At 40.2% G+C, this 19,176-nt stretch overlaps 2 protein-coding genes across 3 annotated transcripts; both read right to left on the bottom strand.

Moving 5' to 3' along the window:
- Nucleotides 1-1,112: 1,112 nt before the first annotated feature.
- clk2b (CDC-like kinase 2b) lies at nucleotides 1,113-10,843 on the bottom strand. 2 transcript variants are annotated; one of them, XM_055047540.1, is made up of 11 exons: nucleotides 10,347-10,843; nucleotides 8,905-8,992; nucleotides 8,761-8,827; nucleotides 8,555-8,671; nucleotides 8,316-8,482; nucleotides 6,763-6,857; nucleotides 4,351-4,480; nucleotides 4,195-4,277; nucleotides 4,030-4,109; nucleotides 3,861-3,951; nucleotides 1,113-2,088 (listed from the first exon to the last, which is right to left on the bottom strand). In XM_055047540.1, exons 1-11 carry the CDS (start codon nucleotides 10,410-10,412, stop codon nucleotides 1,906-1,908), a joined length of 1,167 nt encoding a protein of 388 aa, XP_054903515.1. In that variant the 5' UTR covers nucleotides 10,413-10,843; the 3' UTR covers nucleotides 1,113-1,905. The 2 variants fall into 2 exon arrangements, with proteins under 2 accessions (XP_054903515.1, XP_054903514.1); XM_055047539.1 differs by having other exon boundaries at nucleotides 8,905-8,995; nucleotides 10,347-10,842.
- Nucleotides 10,844-11,000: 157 nt separating this feature from the next.
- Nucleotides 11,001-19,019, bottom strand: LOC129371138 (meiotic recombination protein REC8 homolog). The gene is made up of 17 exons (XM_055047538.1): nucleotides 18,964-19,019; nucleotides 17,913-17,981; nucleotides 16,293-16,435; nucleotides 16,137-16,212; nucleotides 15,935-16,055; nucleotides 15,766-15,853; nucleotides 15,523-15,590; nucleotides 15,356-15,434; nucleotides 15,199-15,277; nucleotides 14,970-15,126; nucleotides 13,551-13,740; nucleotides 13,208-13,389; nucleotides 13,037-13,079; nucleotides 12,480-12,555; nucleotides 12,322-12,402; nucleotides 12,130-12,239; nucleotides 11,001-11,446 (listed from the first exon to the last, which is right to left on the bottom strand). The coding sequence occupies exons 1-17, from the start codon at nucleotides 19,017-19,019 to the stop codon at nucleotides 11,343-11,345; spliced, it is 1,722 nt and encodes a 573-aa protein (XP_054903513.1). The 3' UTR covers nucleotides 11,001-11,342.
- Between the last annotated feature and the right edge of the window lie 157 nt (nucleotides 19,020-19,176).

Genomic DNA, 19,176 nt, shown 5'->3' with positions numbered 1-19,176 from the left:
ATCTGATTTACTTTGCATTAGCATGGAATATGTGCTTTTTAAAAAGGAATATCAATCCTCTTATATTTATCTTTACTCTAAATCAAAGGAAACTTACCTCCAACTTATTGCGTTGGAGGTAAGTTTCCTATCTGCAGACAGGAAAGAGGGAGGGATTGAGAGTAAGAAGGGAAGTAGGATGGGACGAAAGCAGGTAGGAATGAAGTACAAACCAAATGGGGGAAGTTATTTTTTCTAGAAAGAGAGGTGAGTTTCTGTATTGCAGCTGTCTATTGTCTATATATCATTTATTTGCACAAACACTCCCCAGCTTCAGCTCTCGGTCAGTCTGCCAAGGCTGCAGAGGGAAGCTGGCAGCCACTGCTCAGCCTTGTGAGCGTTCTCTCTGCCGAGCTGCACTCCATCAACCTGCTGCAGGCAGTTTCACACTCTGCCAAAGCAACATGTGGCTCAAGACATGGAAAATAATGCAAAACAATAAATAAAAAAAGTTACCGGCACATGTAAACTCCTGTCCTCTATTGTCTCTGGACAGGACTTGGACTGTAAGCGACAAACTATTATTTTATTTATAGATCAATTAAAATATAGATTATTCTGACAATTAATCACATTTAATAAATTGGCACTGATTTTTTATTTATTTAAACCTTTTTATGCAATACAGGATTTTATGGAATGAAAAAAAAAACATATCTCATAATTATGACTTATCTCTCTCGTAATCACAATTTAGCTATCATTCAGTGATGAGAGACTTAGCGATATAGCTGAGTCACCATCACTCGTCTATGAGTAATTATGACTCATAACATTGTAGTTATAATTATCGCACAGCCGATAAATGGGCTTTCATGAAGTTTTGGTGAATTAGCGCAGTCAAATTTAAGACTGTTTACTATTAAGAATGTGATATATCCATAAAAAATGCACTAATTCCATTCAGCCACCTGCCGATAAACTTGCACTCACCCATATGCTGGCTCGGTACTGACTCACTGGAGTGGATGACGAACTGAACGGAATGTGACCCAAAAATGACTTGATTTCACTTAAAGTGGATGAAACTGAACGGACAGGACTGAACTGAACAACACCAAACTGAGCTGAAGTGGATTCATCATCGAGCCAGGAGACTCATTTATTATTCGATCACAGACGTCAGTTCATACAAAATTCGTAGTAATAATTTTTTTTAAAAACACAAACGTTATTGTCAGATGACAGAATGTAAACATAAATTTAAGGTATTGCATTTTCTTGCTTTGAAATGCAAATATATTGACTCACTTTGTGATATTTTGTCATTTTACACTCCCTTTTCTTCTGAGCTGAAGACTGCTCCTATTTCTCCTTGATTTAACTCCATTTAAGTGCATGAAAGCAAACCTCTTTATAACCAATCCCCTTTTTGTGAAATAGCTACATTTCTCTGAGCAGTTTATCTAATTTCTGTCCATTTTTATAGGGTTTGGCAATGGATCTCATCTAAAAAGCATAAAAAACGTTTTGACATTTATGATGCAACATGGAACAAATAAGGCAAAGTAAAAGAAGAACAGGGTCCACAAAGCTAAACGCTTCCTTCACAGTTTGTTAAAGTATAAACCTAATAAAGAGGATTTGTATTCTTTGGAATAAAAAAAGGCTTTGTTCAGATATTTACCAGAGTTTCAAACCTTCAGTGTTCAGTTAATGCAATCCAGCTCAGCCTCACTCTAATATAAACGTTCCTCAGCACAACAATCACCTCTTAATTTGCAAATAAATTAATCCTCTGCCTGATCTGTGAGCCCTCCTTTCAGTTACTCTCTTTTACAATATGAATACAGTGTTAAGAACGATTTGTTGTAAACCTGTAAACACATCCATGTGGTCCATGAAGCATCAAGACGCTTTTCGGGGTCATTTGCTGTTGCCCCAGCTGTTCCTCCAGGCCTGAGTCCGTGCAGGCTGGCTGGGCGGCAGGAAGAAGGGATGGTTCAGAGCGGCGGGAAGAGAGATCCGTTTCACCGGGTCGTACTCCAGCATCCGCTCCAGGAGATCAAAAAACTGGTGGTGCTCTCTCCCGTGTGATAACAGGTAGTTCTGGAAATGCACAGAACAACATAGAACATTGTTATTTAAAGGGAGAAATAAATATATCCAATACATTTTTTGCACAACTTTATTCTCAGATAATGAGATGTACAATTATCCATACATCTTTGAAAAGCAGAAGAAGAGCCTCCTGTGCATACGAGGTTTCTGAATGGTAAGACAAGAACAAAACACTTCTATTTTACAGCAGCCACTGTTCAGCAGTAAAACCGGCTGACCAAACATGCTGGAGTTTCACTTGGGTTGGGAGGTGACAGGGTTGGGCGTGGCTGTGGTTGCTAGGTAACGGGCTAGATCATCAAGTCATTTTAGTTGGTAGGTGAGGGGCGGGGCCTGCTGATTTGTGATGTTAAATCCTGGAGGTTTTAGAAATGGCTCATTTTCCAGATACCAAACAAAAGTCTTACTTATTGCCAAAAAATGGTTGGGTGTTTTCTTAAAATAAACAAAAAAAAAAAAAACATTTGGGCTATTTTATAGAAGCAGTTGAGACCCAAATGACAGTACAACAATGTGCAAACTGTGAATTTTGCATCACAGTGCTTCTTCAGCATTTGCATTAGACACCTAATTTTTGCAGGCGTTAGGAACCTGTTACTGGCATTTTAGAAATAACTTCTAATTGGTACAAAAATATGCACTTCCTGGTGCAGCAGTAGTTGCATTTATGCAAGGCTCGTTGTTTTTTCACCCTGCTGGACTTTAGGGAGGAGGGCTCACAGATGCCGGGAGGTACAGATAGGGATGGAGCGCTCTTCTACGTTCAAGGTTAGATCATCCCAATTAAGAGCTACAATACTGAGCCAGAAATCCTGGTTCCCAGACTCCCTGTGAGAAACCTCAGTGACAAGATGAATGTAAGTAGGCAGTGATTCTGTCCAGTTCAGGGGTTGGTGACCTGCGGCTCTAGACACGCATGTGGTTCTTGGGGCCTCCACTCTTGCTAATTTTGGTCAAAGATGGAAGAACTGAGCACTTTTCTTTAACTGAAAGTTAAAGTAGAAGCAAATTTTCTGTGGTTTGGTTCAGTATCTGCATGACATCAAAATGAGATGAACAGAAAAAGACAACAGTTTGACTTTCAGTTTGTGATTTTGATGATAAAAAAACAACATTCTTTCACTTAGACTCTGGACTGAAGTGGACATAGACATAGATAAATAAAATATGCCTTGTATAAAAATAGCCAGGTTTTCATTCAAAAGCAGATGCTTTAAAGACATCAAATCAATCTGTTTGTTGTAAAATGTTAATTTGTATGGATCTAAAGCCCCAAAATAGAAATACAACTGGAGTTTGTTAACTGTGAAACAGATATACTTTATAGCTATATAGCAGTTGAGCATGGTTATTTTCCAGAGGCTTTTATGGCTTTAGAGAAATCTATTTATTAGACGCGAGTCTAAAAGTGGCTGGACGTGCCGAAGCAGACTCTATAAGCAGACTCTGAGCATGTCTGCTTGCCGTTCTCATTCTTCCAAGAAGTAATAAAGTGTTGGCTGAGTGAAAATGACCATTCTCTATTTGGTACATAAGAGCTAAGGTTAATTAAGGGAAACTCTCTTTTCCTTATTTCTTAATTTAATTTTTTTATTTACAGCAACTAAACAACCGTGAATTAGAAGGAGCCAATATTGTGTCAAGTAGCATTAGGGCTTCAATATTTCAGCTTTCTAAGCTCCATTTTCTTTGATTTTAGGAAAATATCCAGGGATATGGCAAATTATCCACCTCAGATGTTTGCAGCCTCCTCAGCTTACCCTCAGTGGTTTACACTTAGACCTAACAAAGCGTCCAGCCTTGGAGCTTTCATTCCAGTCGAGATGACCGTGATGGAAGTACCTCCGCTTCCTGAGGAGAAGAATAAATCAAATTCAGCCAGATGTTTCAGATTGGGTTTTATAGCATTAAGGGTCGGTAGGTTTAAACCTGCTCCACTGAATCATTCTCAGAGGAATTGGTCCCTGGATTCTCTCCATCATCGCCAGGTGCTCTTTATTGTCATGAGTCTGCGACAAAAAGCGGAGGAGTTAAATCCCACGACAAAAAACAACAACATGGCTGACCAGAGTTTCAGATTTCCATCCTGCTGACCTGGAAGAGTGTGAAGCCTTCGTAGTATTCAAACAGGATGCAGCCGATGCTCCAAACGTCACACGGGTGACTCCAACCCAGCTCTGCGGGAGACGAGAGAGTTTCACCAACGTCCATTCATCACCTACAGCTTTCTGAGTGAAGAGTCCAGCATACCCAGAATGACCTCTGGGGCTCGGTAGTGACGAGTGGAGACGATCAGAGAGTGGTGCTCTTGTTCGAAGGTGGCGCTGCCGAAGTCGACCAGCCGCACCGTTGTGTCTCTAATCCTCCGTTCACAACATTTCTACTTCGCAGAGACACGTGAGAAAAGGTTCAGTTTGTATCTCGTTTCTTATTTTTGAGTCATATGTTCACTCTTCAGCTGATTTAATTGCAGTTAAACCAGAACGGAAATGTTTGAGGACACTTGGGACGTTTAATTCAAGAAGTTAAACATTTTCTAGCAACAGGATAATTCTGGTCTTTTTGTGTTTTGTACATATCTAAAGTTTTTGCCTGCTTTGATTAACAAACAACTTATGAAAGAAGTCAGAGTGTCTGTAATCAGAACTGTGATGATAATAATAATAATAATAATAATAATAATAATAATAATAATAATAATAATAATAATAATAATAATAATAATAATATACTGGGTTCCTGTCTAAGAAAGGAATTCAAATAATTTACTTTTAGATAGTCAATTATTTGTTTTGGGGTTTTTTTAATCATTTTTTTCTCCGAAGAGTTTTTCTGGTGCAGGTGGCAAACAGGAAAGAGGGAGGACATGCAGCAAAGGTCGCCGGGACCGGGAGTGGAACCCCTGACGTCCGCGTCGAGGACTGAGGCCTCCAAACGTGTGGTGTGCTAAACCACAGCACGCCCCAACTCTGCCTGTTTTTGTGTTACTTTTATCCAGGCTGCATGTTTTATAGTTTATAAGGCACAGAGGACTTGATTGGCAGCAGACCTCATCCATTGATTTCTCCAGCAGCAATAACATTTACAATCTGTAATGAGACCGTGGTGGGTGGCAAGACAGCGAGCTGAGAAATCAATAATCCCGTGGTCAAACCTTGAAGTCCAAGCCTTTTTACCTAATATGGCAGAAAAAAGCATCCAGCATCAACTGGACGGAGCAACAGGCAACAAACAAATATAGAAAGATTTGTCCCGAACGAGCACAAAATGACATCGACGACAGCACATCCACCACCCAGTCACACTGCTGCCCATATTTACAGCCCCTTAGGCTTTGTGACCCAAATCAGATGTTTTGGGAGGATAAGTGACCAGGTCATACCTTTCAGAACAGGTGTGAACACTGAGATCCAAATTTGATTTTTTTGAGTCAGATTTGAGCCGCTTCCACATTGTCACCTTTCTAAAATAATGGCCTAAGTCTTTTCTTGTCCCTCCCCCCCAAAAAAAACAAAACCTTTGGCAAAAATAATCTAGGAAAGTGACGATATGTGCTCCTGAGTCTGACTTGTGTCAAATCTTTTCCAATGTGATTCCAGGGGGAACAATCAAAGCAGATTTGATCCAACATTAACGTTACTTTACATCAACATTTGTCTTAACTGTGGGCTGGCAGGAAATGTTGGCGAGATGGACGACATTTGCAATGGTTCTGTGCGTTGTTACACTAACTGAACTAACGGGATAACATGAAAGTGACTTTCTTCCACGTGTTTTGGAAGAAAGTTACACCTGCACAAAACACTGGAGTTGTGATTTCAGAAAAAAACGGATTTGAGCCTCAGCTCTGCAGTGAACGGCAGCCATGATGGGGAACACACAGCCAATGGAGACACCATCCAGACATTAACCAGCTGGAGTGAGACTCAACAACGGGGCGTCGTAGTACTGAAGCTTCATCTGGAAAAATGTGAAGCAAAGCTTTTCAACATCAGACATATTCAGATGGGTTTGGAGAAGCACTTCATGCCCACTGACAAGTGTGGAGGAGGATGTGTCATGCTCTGGGCCAATATCTTTTCCAAAGGCAAGGGGAATCTTCTTAAAGAAGTCTTTAAAACAACAGATTTGTTTAATTAATAAGAAGAAAGAATGAGTTATATTTATGTTTTTCACCAAGATAAAATCCAAAACATAAAACTAAATCAAAACCAGCAGATACAAAATTAACTTTCCTCTATCCGTCTCAGGAGCTTTAATCAGATTTGCTAAAGAGAGGATCAGAACTCTGAAAAGATGTGCAAAGGGAAATGGTCAAAGTTCTCTGTTTCTGCATGCTCTGCAATGAAGTGAAACTCTATGAAAAACTTAGAGCTGCACTATCAGGGTTGTTGTTTTTCAGCTTTAATAAAAACGTGTTTCTACCATATATTCCCTTCAAATGCCACATGTTGCTCCGTATGCAACAAATACAGCCTGCAGTCTGGACGGATAGACCTGTAACTAAAAGGAGACTTCCTGTGGGTGGCTCATGGCTCTGCTGCTGGGATAAATTTGCATTTAAATAAGAAAACACAAAGGAAACTCTCAGGTTGTTCTGCCACTGGTAATCCCTGCTTTGTCGCCACATGGCCTCCTTAAAAGATGCAGGCTGACTGTCACCTTGTCTGCGTTGTAGACGAGGGAGTAGTTGGAGTTGACGAAGAGGATGTTCTCAGGCTTCAGGTCGGTGTGAGTCAGCTTGTTGTCATGGAGAACTGTGGACGAGAGCAAGCCAGGACAGAAGATCAATGCATATATCAGAAGCCAGCGCCCCCTGGTGGTGGCTTCTTAATCTACGGCAAACTGTCAGATTAATTGAAGAAAATAAATGGTATTTATAATAATAATAATATACATTCATCTTGGTTAAACTGGCATTACAGTGAACATAAAACACTTGATTTGGAGTTAGAGGAGTTACAAATATTGCACCTATTATTTACATAATCAAAAACAATACATTGTTTTTACTTTTTTTGTGTTTATTTATCAAAAGTAAAAAGTATTTTAAAGCTAGCTAGCTTATTCTGCCTGTTAGTTCTCAGTCATTCTGATGTTATAGTCATATGTTGGAATTAAATATCATACTGTCATTTTATCTTTACTTAATACAGAACAGGAAATTGTTGTTAAACATTTGTATCCCCAAATAATAATAATATTAATAATAATAGTACTTATTATTATTATTATTATTACAGTTATTTTATTTAATTACTATTTAATTAAATAAAAGCACCTCCAGAGGTTTTTGTTTAATTTATCCCTGAATAAAAAGATTAACAACTTTCTCAGGGGAGAATCATATAAATTTACTGTAATACATTTAGCCTTCCTGTTATTTCCTGGAGTTTATGCTCTCTCTTGCTCCATGTCTTAATATGTTAATACTTATCTGGGCTTCCTCTCGTTTCTTTTTCAAACACCTCTCCGATACTGAAAACATCTTCCTTTATATATATTTCACTCACCAACAACTTCATTGAAGAACAGCATTGCTGTCAGTGTGACTCATTTAGTATGATCCATTTGCTAACTAGGGAAAAACATATATTTTTCAGATGCATCTGTAGTATCAAATTTCAATTTAAATCACTTTAAATCCATTGTTTGTAAGCTTTATAACATTTGTAAAACAAAAGAGTGATCTACATGTCATGATGCTGCTATATGCATCTACTTAATGATGTCATTTTTCAATATTTCATTAAAATTTAATCAGTTTTACAATATGTTAGTGTGATGGCATACTAAATTACTTGAAATGATTGATTAACTCATTTATTTGTGTAAATATTTTTTGGAAAGTTGTTTTTACTGCTATCTATGTCAGGTAAGACACTGACTCCTTATAAATACTCTAAAAAAAAAACACTATGGAGGGGGAAAAACAATTCTTACAATCTCCTTCTGGTGGCTTGGCTTAATTAGCGATTTATATAAATAGTTGTGGACTTGGAACAGCAACAACTAAATGAAACTTAGACATGAAAAAACTGATTTTTGATCAGGCCGGCAGATTTAAAACAGAAACTTTCGTATCATTGTCTTTTGTATCGCGTAATCAAACATATTTTCTGTTTTTTTTTTTCTTTGTTTTTTGTACAACCTCACTGTGAAACATCTCCCTCCTCTCTTATTGATGAAACAGGTAACGGGTGTGATGCACTCACAGCTGACAGCGTGGCAGATCTGGCTCGCCATGTGTCGGATCTGGTGAATGGGGTACGGCAGGAAGTTGTTTGATTTCAAAAAGTCAAAGGTGCTGAGAGACAGCAGCTCAAACGAGATGCACACGTGGCCGCAGAAGTTAAACCAGTCGAGCATCTGGACGCAGTTACTGGGAGGGACACAAACAAACAGGAATCATGTTGAATTGTAACATCAATAATAAGCTGAGTGTTAAACTCACTGCTTGTTTTCAGGATCTTTGGCCCGGATTTTCTCCAGAACGTTTATCTCCAGCTTGGCTGCTTCTCTGTATTTCTCCAAGTTCTTGATGATCTTCAGAGCTACTGGTCTTCCTCCTCTGTGTGTTTCAACGTGTTACTTCATAACTAATGCCCATAAACTCTCACACACTGAATCCAGTCAGCATTAAGTCAGAGGAGGAGCTACCTGCTGTGATCCAGACACTGCACCACTTTCCCGAAGGTTCCCTCTCCCAGCGTGTCGAGCACTTCATCTGGAAAACGGAGGTCAGATTAATTTGTGTCGTTGGACTCCAGCTGCAACCCGCTCCGCCAGATGTTCTGGACCTACATCTGTCCTCCAGGATGTCCCCGCTGTCGTAGATCAGGTGGCCATTTTTAGAGTCTCGCTCCTTTTCAGCGTCAATGTTGATGCTTCTCTGCTGTGAAGAAAGTCAAGAAATCATCCTGCTTTCAGTACGAACAGACCGATCCAACTCCAGGAGATAAAGTTCTCCATTTCACATCCAGCCAATTCAAAGCATGGAGATCAGTTTATAGCGTTACAGGGTTTTTCTTTTGTTTCTACTAAAATCTTCACTCCTAAAAAGCGCTGAAATATTTTAAATGCAGAATATTTTACTGAGATCTAAATTTGAAATCCCATTTTTTTGATCTGAGGAGTTTTTGATTCTTTTTTTATTTTATGTTATGTGGAAAAACGAAACAAAACAAAATATGATACAACACCGTGTAACAAACTGGAATAAGGATTCTGGAATCAGCACATTCCTTCGTAAAAGTAGTATTTTATATTCCTGTTGTTTTGAATTATTAATTGTTTGGTTTCTGCACAAAACTCAAAAGTTTCCGCTCTTTTCATCACAGCTGCAACTCTCATTTTATCTTTTTTAATCGATGTGATGCTTGCCTAAAGCTCTTTGGGACACATTTAGATCAGGCATGTCAAACTCATTTTCGTTTTGGGCCAAATTAAGATCATGACTGCTCTTAAAGGCCCGGTTGTGCCAAAATGTATTGATAAAACCTTTTCATGAGAGCAAACCGTTCCTTGGTCTTCATCTTCATTAAGTAAAATTAAATTGTTGTTTGTCTTGTTTTTGAGCCTTAACTCACTTATGTGAAAATCTCAAGCCGCTGAGCAATGACATCCAAATGATTTGTTAGCATCTAGTGAATCACAGAAGTGAACACATCGCAACCAAATTGTTCATTTTTTGTGACGTGGTAAATTTTTGTTAAACTTTCTCCTTTTCCAATATTCAAATGTTGACAAATCTTGTTTTTTTGTTGTTTTTTTTAAAAGTAATTTGGCATTTACAAATGCATTTCTCCTTCAAATGTGGCAATGGACCTAACACAAAGAGCTCCATATCTCTGATAACCCAAACAGAGTCAAACATTTATTAGATGTCAATCATTACGCCGTTGATCCCAGAAATGTTAGCAGCGACTAAAAGAGGCTAATTAGAGACTTCTGGTCTCTTTGGATGAGGCCAGCGTCTATTTCGATCCCCATTCTGAGGCCGGTATTAATATCAGAAGCTGAGCATGTAAGCAAAAGAGATACTCAGCGCTGGAAACGTGCCAAAAAACACGCACACAAAAGTCACACTGATCCACATAAACACACGTGTTTGAAAAGCTGGGGAGTTTGTGGACACATGACCTAAATTGTGTCTGTTGTTGTTGGTTTGAGGTGAAACTAAACTCAGACCAATGAAGAGGAGAGACCGATAGATGAAAAAAGTGAAATAAATCCACTGTACTCACTGACAGGCGGAGACAAATGCAGTCCAGAAAGCCCTTCAAGAGAGAAAACAGCTCCTTGTTTCCCATCGCACAGAGCTGCAGATCAGATACGAGCAAGGACGAGTTCAAGAGGAAGAGAAGAAGATAGAGTGATGTTCCTTTAAGGTGAAGAGGAGAAGCAGATAAAGTGGCGGCTGATAAGCTTTAGGAGCTACGTAGAGAAAAATAACTGGAGATAGCACCATGAATATGAAATAAGTGGCTTTAAAAGAAAAACAAGCAGAGGATCTAGAAAGTAAAAAATAGCCTCCAGTGCTGTCAACAGAAACCTGAAGTGAAGGAAAGACACAAACTTGACAGGAAAGCCAACAAGGAAAGACAGAAACTCAGGAACAAATAATAATAAAATGTAAAAAGAAAGCCAAAACACATGAAAAACAGAAGAAAGCAGAAGTACAGACAGACGGAAAGTGACGGACAGAAATGAGACGACAGAAACAGCGAAGGCGAGCGGAGACAGACGCTAATAATAAACTGGTCACAGGCCCCCCGCCGCCCGCCTCTCAGGGTCTGCAGAGGAGAATTAAGATGTGTGAAGAAGCAGAGGAAGATCAAGTGTCGCTCGGCTCATCTGCCCCACGGCCTGCTCCCCCACAAATCCTCCGGCATGTAGAAAAATCAGCACAAATTCAGCAAAAATACATTTTATTGTTGAAAGGAACACAGAACTGGGGAGCTTTGATTTCAAATATAAACACTGGAACAATAAAATCAAATTTAGGATTCATGTTGAATCTCACGTCGTTCGTAAAACCTGCGAGAACCACCAGGAACTCGGAGAACTGATGCAAATCTATTGCTAAATCAAGAAAAGAACTTTCAAACCACAAAACTCATTCTGGTAATACATGATAAACGGATGAATTAGAAATCATGCAACTTTTAAAACTACGCAGTGGTTGAAAACAGAATTATTAGGTGAACTCAGAAATCCTCAGAGTCTCAGCTGGCAGCAGATTATGAAGGCAGATCCAGTTCTTCATATCTGGGTCCAGGGAGGATCACGATGTCTCTGTACGGCTCTTCCTGCTCTGCAGAAATCCTCTGGGACGATAAATTCTCTGCAAACAAAATGAAAACGTGTCTGGTTTAGGTTTCCGGAGTCGCCTGGTTTGTCTTCTTTTAGGTAGCGTAATGTTCACCCTGTGTGGATTAGAAAAAAACCCTGCAGATTTGTTCACAAATCTCTTATCTTTAAAATAATCATCAAAGTTTTTGTTGTATAAATGTTAGTTTTCAAGCCTGAAAAAGAAAATGTATGTAATTAGTTACAAGTCAACAACAAATGTGACAAATTTCCTCTATGTGGCCTGAACTGCATTTGGTTTACACTGCAAAAACACTAAACCTTACCAAGCATTTCTGGAGGAAAAATCTCAGTACACTTGAAATAAAACACAATTAACCTACAAGCAACCTGTCAGCAAGTAATATGAGCTTATTTTAAGTCAGTAATTCCTTATTATTGATGGAAAAATACTACTTCCACTGGCAGATCATTTTACCTGTAACAAGACACTGTGCTGAGATACCTGCACTAGAAACTAGACCGAAAACTTGGTAAGATTTTGTGGTTTTGGAGTATAGAGAAATCAGAATCATGTTAAACAAAAAAACTTAACCACAAATAACTGGTTTTGTTTCAGACATGCAGAGTTGCCAGAGGCCACATATTGATCAGAAAAGCTGTAAAATAATCCCAGCTTCAACGTGAGAGATGCGAGTGGAAATGGCGACTCGTTACCCAGCAGCCTCTGAAACATGCAGCTGACGGTTCTGCGGCTGGCGCCGGACGGTAAAACCGACTGAAAAAGCACCGGCTCGTTTTCAAAGTCCGCCAACTCCGGCAGCAACCTGGGAAGACGGAGACACGACAATAACGTGTGGAATGTGGACAAAGACCCAGTTAGCTGAGTTTAATGGTCCAGAGGAGCACCGAGGGGATTCTACTGCCAACTCTTCAGTCCTCTCATCCACCGCTTCTGGGATGTCCTGCAGCACCATGGAGATGGTGGACCTGGAGACACACACAGGGGGACACGTCTTAATACGAGACCCCACCAATAGAGACACACGGGTTTCCTTGTCACCCACCCTTCTCTCTCAGATGTGTACAAAGGAGAAATGTCTCGAGACGTCTCCCGCTGGTCCAATCCCTCCAGAGATGGGGCTGCACGCACGCACGCACACACACACACACACACACACACACACACACACACACACACACACACACACACACACACACACGCACACGCACACACACACACACACGCACATGCACACACATGCACACACACACCCACACACACACACACACACACACGCACACACATGCACACACGCACATGCACACACACACACACACACACACACACACACACACACACACACACCCTTCAGTTTTCATGCGCTGACAAGCTCAAGCCTGGAAAGTGTCAGTCATGACCTTTAACCTGATCTTAACTCCCACAAAGCTGCGAAAAATATTTAATAATGTTCTTAATGATGAATTTTAAATTTTTATAATAAAATCAAATCTGTTTTCATCCACCATAAAAATAGGTAAAAGTAACTTATTGAAATGTCATTTCAATAACTATTTATTACTGAATAGTGAAGAAAAGTGAGTTAAAAAAAACAAACATCACCTGAAATTCTCATCAGTTCAGATTCCTCCATTCCTTTCTGGACCTACATTCACACACAGACACACACACACACACACACACACACACACACACACACACACACACACGCACACACACACTTAAAATCCCTCAAATATTCATGTTGGTTCATTAGCAGAAGCAGAAACACACCTCGATGGAAATTTCACCGTCTCTCTGATCCTCTGCTGCCGCCTCCTGCATCCCCTCCCCTTCTCGCCCGCGCTCCGAGTCGGTGGACTCGGGCCCCCTGTCCCCGACCTGCAGGTCAGGCCCCGACAGCGCCGTTATGACCGCCGCCCGTCTCCACAGAGACAGAATCTCCTCAGGCAAGACTGTAGGTATAAAAGTGTGTGGGTCAGAGCGGCAGCGCAGGAAAAAGCTACGCTCAGTACTTTCATTAAAGCTTTAATTCACAGGAAGTCAGTACTGCACACAGAGACCTATTTAGTCAGTAAGTGTTGGATATTATGAAGTGGAAAATAGCTTCACTGACAGCTGCAGGGATTGCTGAGCAGCTCGGCGGCAGGAATGACTCTGTGAGAGGGAGGCGGGGCCATGGCCATCGCTCTGGTCTCAGTCAGAGGATCCTCAATCTGCTCCTGCTGCTCCGTCTCTGAGAGCTGCGTCTCCGGATCGAAGAACACCAGCTGCCTCCTCCTCCTCTTTTTCACCTCTTTTTGGACCTTCAGGTGGGGTGAGCGGAATGGGACATAACATAAAAAAAAAACAAAAAAAACAGATGATTGATGATGGGAAGATTTATAGCGTAGAAGCAACGCTAAAGCACCGTAAAACTGTAAAATAATGTAATAAAGTGTTTTTGTGTTCCCTGCTCAACCATAAGATAAGTGCACAATGTTTTAGTGAGACAACAAAAACTGTTCAATTAATATGGGATGCTCATATTTAGAGAAAGGCAAACAATACATCCTCGAATATGTTTTAAAAAAATGTTCTTGTTCTAAGAAATGTTGGATGCCACTTTATGATGATCAAAGAAAAAATTTTAACTAATGAAAACAATTTGTGTCATTTTTCATCATGGCTTTTCATGGCTTACTAAGTATCATGGGTATTAAATGCACAAGGTGTAAAGACTCTGAAATAAGCAGCTCTGTTAGAGGGGTGATTCTTGGTACTGTCACTTTAAATTTAGCTCCTCTGGAACAAAACCAGCCTCTAAGACTGGCTGATTTAAAGGTGACCTATTATGCTTCCTTCAACAGCTTACAATAAATCCACAGTCTATACAAAACATGTTCATTACATATTTTGCACAAAATCGTTCTTAGATAATGAGATTTTAGTCTGATCAGTTCTGTCTAATTTGAGTTCCTTTCAGAATGAGATGGTTTACGGCGTCTTGTCACTTTAAATCCAAGTAAGCTGCTGCTGGCCACGCCCCCAACTCAACGTTTACAGTACTCAGAGGTGGAAAGAGCTGCAAACAGATGAGTGGTTATACATCTTTGAAAAGTAGAAGTGGAGCCTCCCGTACAACTAGCAAGAATGCAGCAAGTGGTTTCTGGACAGTAAGTCGACCGCAAACCACTTGTCTTTTCCAGCAGCCATTGTACAGCACCTACAGAGGTAAAACCAGCTGATCAGATGTTGTGGACCTCAGCTTGGGTTTCTAGGTGATGGGCAGTGATTGCAGATTTGTGACATTACATTCAGAACACAAAAAACTTTAACTTATTCCTCCCAAAAATTCTGTTTGTTTGTTTTTTTTAAGAACTTGGGCTGTTTTTAGAAACAGTTGAAATCAAAATGGAAGCATAAAATGTGCAAAATGTGACTTTTGCATGGTAGGTCATCTTTATTAAAACATATAACGATGTATTTAATCATGCAATTATGATGGAGTAAAAACAACAGTTTTTAAGAACAACAACAAAAAGAGAGAACACACCTCTGACTCGGGGCACCTGCGTTGTCGCTGCGCTGCAGACGGCGGTGAGGGGACGCCGGGCGCTGACACCGGGGTGACCTGGTCTCTTTTCTCGGAGGGGCCCGGCTCCTCCACAGGCAGCAGCTCAGGGCTGCCGGAGACGGTGGGCGGCTGCAGGCTGACAGATAAAACAGTCAGTCGGATTTGGTTTCTTCTCATTTGTGTTTGTACACGAGGAGGGAGGCGCTACTCTGAGATGGATGGAGTCATTTTCTTCGTCTTCTCTCTCTCCTCCCGTCTCATCTCTCCTCGTGTTTGCTCCAAACCTCCTGTTGACAACGCAGCAGCTCCTTCATTAAGCAGCTGGTAACTTACAATACAGCTGAGAAACAAGATCTGCCTCAAACCTTCTTGGAAGTGATCCGGTTGGTCCAGGAGTAAATCAAGAGTTTCTGGAAGATAATCATTGAAGTCCTCCTCATCAAACTAGATGAGAGGAGGTAAAAAAAGGATGTGAGACTCAGAATGAAAGCGTTTTTTTTTTTTTTAATCATTTTTCAGCCAGCAGGCAAACCTCTGGGGCGGGGGCAGCGGTGGGTACCGGCTCGCTCAGAGTGATGGATTCTGGGGAAGCGGAGATGCCTGAGGAAAAAAAAAAAACACAACTCATTGTTTAACTAAACATGGCTGACGCACAATCCGGCAGGAAAAAATGAGATGATGGAAGGTCAGGAACGTTTCCTTCCTGACACTGTGACCAAACCATCACCCTCCCACCACCAGTAAAGTAGCTGCTGCACACAAAGAACAATCCAACCATTTTCCAGATGTGGAGAAGCAGAAGTAGCCGAGCTGCTCCGTTCCTGATGCTCAGGAAAGGATTCTTGCAGAGTTTCCCAATTCATCTGACGCAGAAGGCAGAAAAAAATCTCAGTTATCCCGAGCGACATGCATCGGCTCGGCATTTGCTTCCCCTCAATCGGCACCTGCATGAGCTGCGTCGGGCTGGGCAATGTGTCCTGGAGGAGCATCTGTCCAAATAAAGGATCCGGAGCTCCTTCTGTGTCCTCCATGAGAACCAGGGCATCAGGCAGAACTGCAGCTGACCTTGAATGAATAAAACAGGACTTAAAGCAGAAGAAGAAGAAATGGGATTTTATTTTACTATCTTAAAGCAAATGTTCATACTTGCTTTTGACGGAAAGATCGGTTTTCCCTGAGCTTCTTTGTTTCAACAGCTGGCCTAGAATGGACCGGAGTTCCTCTGCAAGGGAACAAGTTTGTCATGAGCTCTGTCACCGTTTTCCTCCGCAAAACTTTTCAACGCTTTATAGTTTTTCTTACCCAGAAAGATGGTGCACTGCCGGTGGTAGACCAGGACGACGCCGTACTGCAGCTGTGAGGAGAGGTAGAGGGAGAAGCGGGGTGGCGGCAGGCCGGGTTGAGGCGGGGCGACCTTCTCCAGCACGTAGTTCATGATGTCATCACTGCCAAGGCAACAGCTTTGTTAACATCATCAGTCCTTTGGTTGGTTTTAGGAACCCAGCCGACTTTCACCTTAATTATAATTGTGACTGAAAATCGAATGTGGGATTCCTCAAGGCTCCGTTCTCCAAACGCTGCTTTTTAATGCAACTTTAGACTCATTTGTTGCCACATGACACTTTCATGCATGAATTATGATCCTTCATGTCAGGATTTTTTTTCCCCAGTGTTTTTGATTTTCTTAAGGCATAAAAAAAAAGATAGGGGAAAAAATGTAAAATAAATTTTAAAAAAATTCTAGGATTTTTTTCTAGGTGATCAGTTGTAATTTACTCCAATACAAAGTTGATATTTGGAAAATACATCAGTAGTAATGCTCTTTAGGGGTTACTTATACCTGCAGGAGTCCTCTACAGTAGAGGGAGGGTCTGGGTTGGTCGACATGCTTTTTCGTTGGACGTCAATGTTATTTTGAACTTGCAGTGGTTGGCTAATAGCTGACAGTGTATTTATGATGCACTTGTGTCCACTTTTGTGGTCTGTGTGCATTTATAACATAAAAATCCACAAGCTCAAGCACTCTGCTTGACCTCTCTGTGTAAAAAGGTGATTTTATCAGTTTTATCTATTTTATTAGTTTTGCCGGTGGTAGACCAGGATGACGCCGCACTGCAAGAAAAAGACTTTCAGACAGCTGTCCACTGCAGTGACTGACCGCTGTGCAGGAAGGCGTAAGTGTGTCTTTAATTTTTCTTTTTTTTTGTTTTGGCAATCCTCCTCATCTTGGGAAAAATGACAATCTGGATCATCAACGGCATTGTCCTCTGGCTCTGAAGGATCTTCCGTCTCTGAAATTTCTTCGTCGACATCGCTATCCCAATTCAAAATCGTCAATGAAGCTCCTTCAACTGTAAATCTTCTGGAGCTCATTTTTATCTCTCAAAGAAAGGGCATGTAAAAGTGACAAGGAGAGGGAAGGGAAAGTCCCTCCTCCACACACACCTGGTTCTCAATAGTTATTCTGAGGCAATCAAAACCAATCACATCAAAGAGGCATGTGTTTTTTTTTGTATTTAAACGGCTACTTTATGTGTGGATCAAAATGACCCTCAACATCATCTTTGTACACAAATTGTGTGCAGACACTCCTCAACACATCAAAGACTCCAGATTTTACTCAGAAGTTCATGACCCTAGATGAGAAAAAGTCACAAAATTTCATGGAAAAAAAATAAGAATAACCTGCACTTTGGTCAACTCAAAAATTGAAACGGGTCAAATTGACCCGATCATAACAAAAGGGTTAATATAAATCTGCAATTTGTATTTTTCAGTTGTAGTATTTCTGTTTCTCATCTTAATAAAACCTGAACTGTTTTCCATTTTATCCCTTCGCATCACCTTTTGCATAAATGGTGGAACAAATAAATCTGTCGCGCACTGAATAAAGCAACTGTGGTTGGAAAAAGAAACACTTACCAAGTCCTTTTCACGTTGACTTTCAGGAAATCCCTGCGAGGAACTTTGATGCCTTTCGTGGCGACCAGCCTGAAATGTAAATAATTCATTTACTGCATGAAAAACTGAAGACAGAGCTGATTGTCAAACTAGCTTCACAAATGGATCAGCGTTTGAAGTCGATACCAATGACAATCCCACCAACAAGGAACAACTTGTAACGTATTTATTATGACTAATTAACAAACATCATATGTTGGAGTTATCTTTAATTTACTAAAAAATAGTTGATTGCAGATTAATGTAATGTTAAATATGTTTTGCCTGGAAAATGATCAGAAATATTTTTTTTTTCTATTGATACATGAAAACATTTAGTTTTAGAGAATTTGGGGGGGAAAAATCACAAAAAGGTCAATTTTGATTTTAGATTTTAATCATCATTTCTATAAAATGCTCACGTTTGAGGAGCACCTGTGGGAATCAAGCTGGGACTTTTTTTTTTTAATCTACTCTTTGATCTTCAGAAATCTTACATTTGGTGAAGGACACATCAAACACTGCAGGGCTTTTGTTTTGAATTCAGAGGAGTTGTTTTTGTTTGCCAACTTTTGAAAGTGCACCTGGACCTTAACTGTTGTTATTTAGGACAAAAGAAAAACAAGAATCCTTGTTAACTCTGCAGACATTTTGTGTTTAAATCTAACAGGTTGCAGATTTAAATTTAAAAAACGCCCATATTTTACATTTATGAAAGAAATAATGTATTGAGTATGTCATGATTTTGTCACTTTATGCAAAATTGTCCTTTTCCTCTTGAAATAACCAATTGGATTGACTTTTTCTCTTTTGTAATGACAGATATCAAGTTAGTGTAAATCACTAAAAGAGTTCACCAGAGAGGTTTTTTAATTTTTTTTCTAAGTAGCAATGCAACACATTAACCTCAATAATGATAATTTAAAAAAAAACTCTCCAAGAATCATAGTGGGAACATACATGTACATATTACGAGTTCAAATTGAAAATGCAATCACTGGACTGTTGAAAGGATTTAAAAGATTTCACTCACCAGATGGTAGAGAAACATCCTGAGCGACGGTTTAAAACAGCCGGGTAGTAAAACATGTTCAAAATGTTCCAGCAAACCAGAGAGCATCCAGCTTCTGCTCTGACTCTTAAGCTAAAGACAAATGTTTCTTTTTTTTCATGAATTGAGGTGAGCTGATTGGACAAACTCTCTGCCCTGTTTGATAAATTGAAAGAAACTGATGGTTTGGAGAGA

This window comes from Poeciliopsis prolifica, unplaced genomic scaffold (assembly GCF_027474105.1).
Source record: "Poeciliopsis prolifica strain line A6 unplaced genomic scaffold, Auburn_PproV2 SCAFFOLD026, whole genome shotgun sequence".
Lineage (NCBI taxonomy): Eukaryota > Metazoa > Chordata > Actinopteri > Cyprinodontiformes > Poeciliidae > Poeciliopsis > Poeciliopsis prolifica.
Note: the sequence above shows the minus strand (reverse complement) of the source record. Positions and strands in the feature narration are given on the sequence as shown.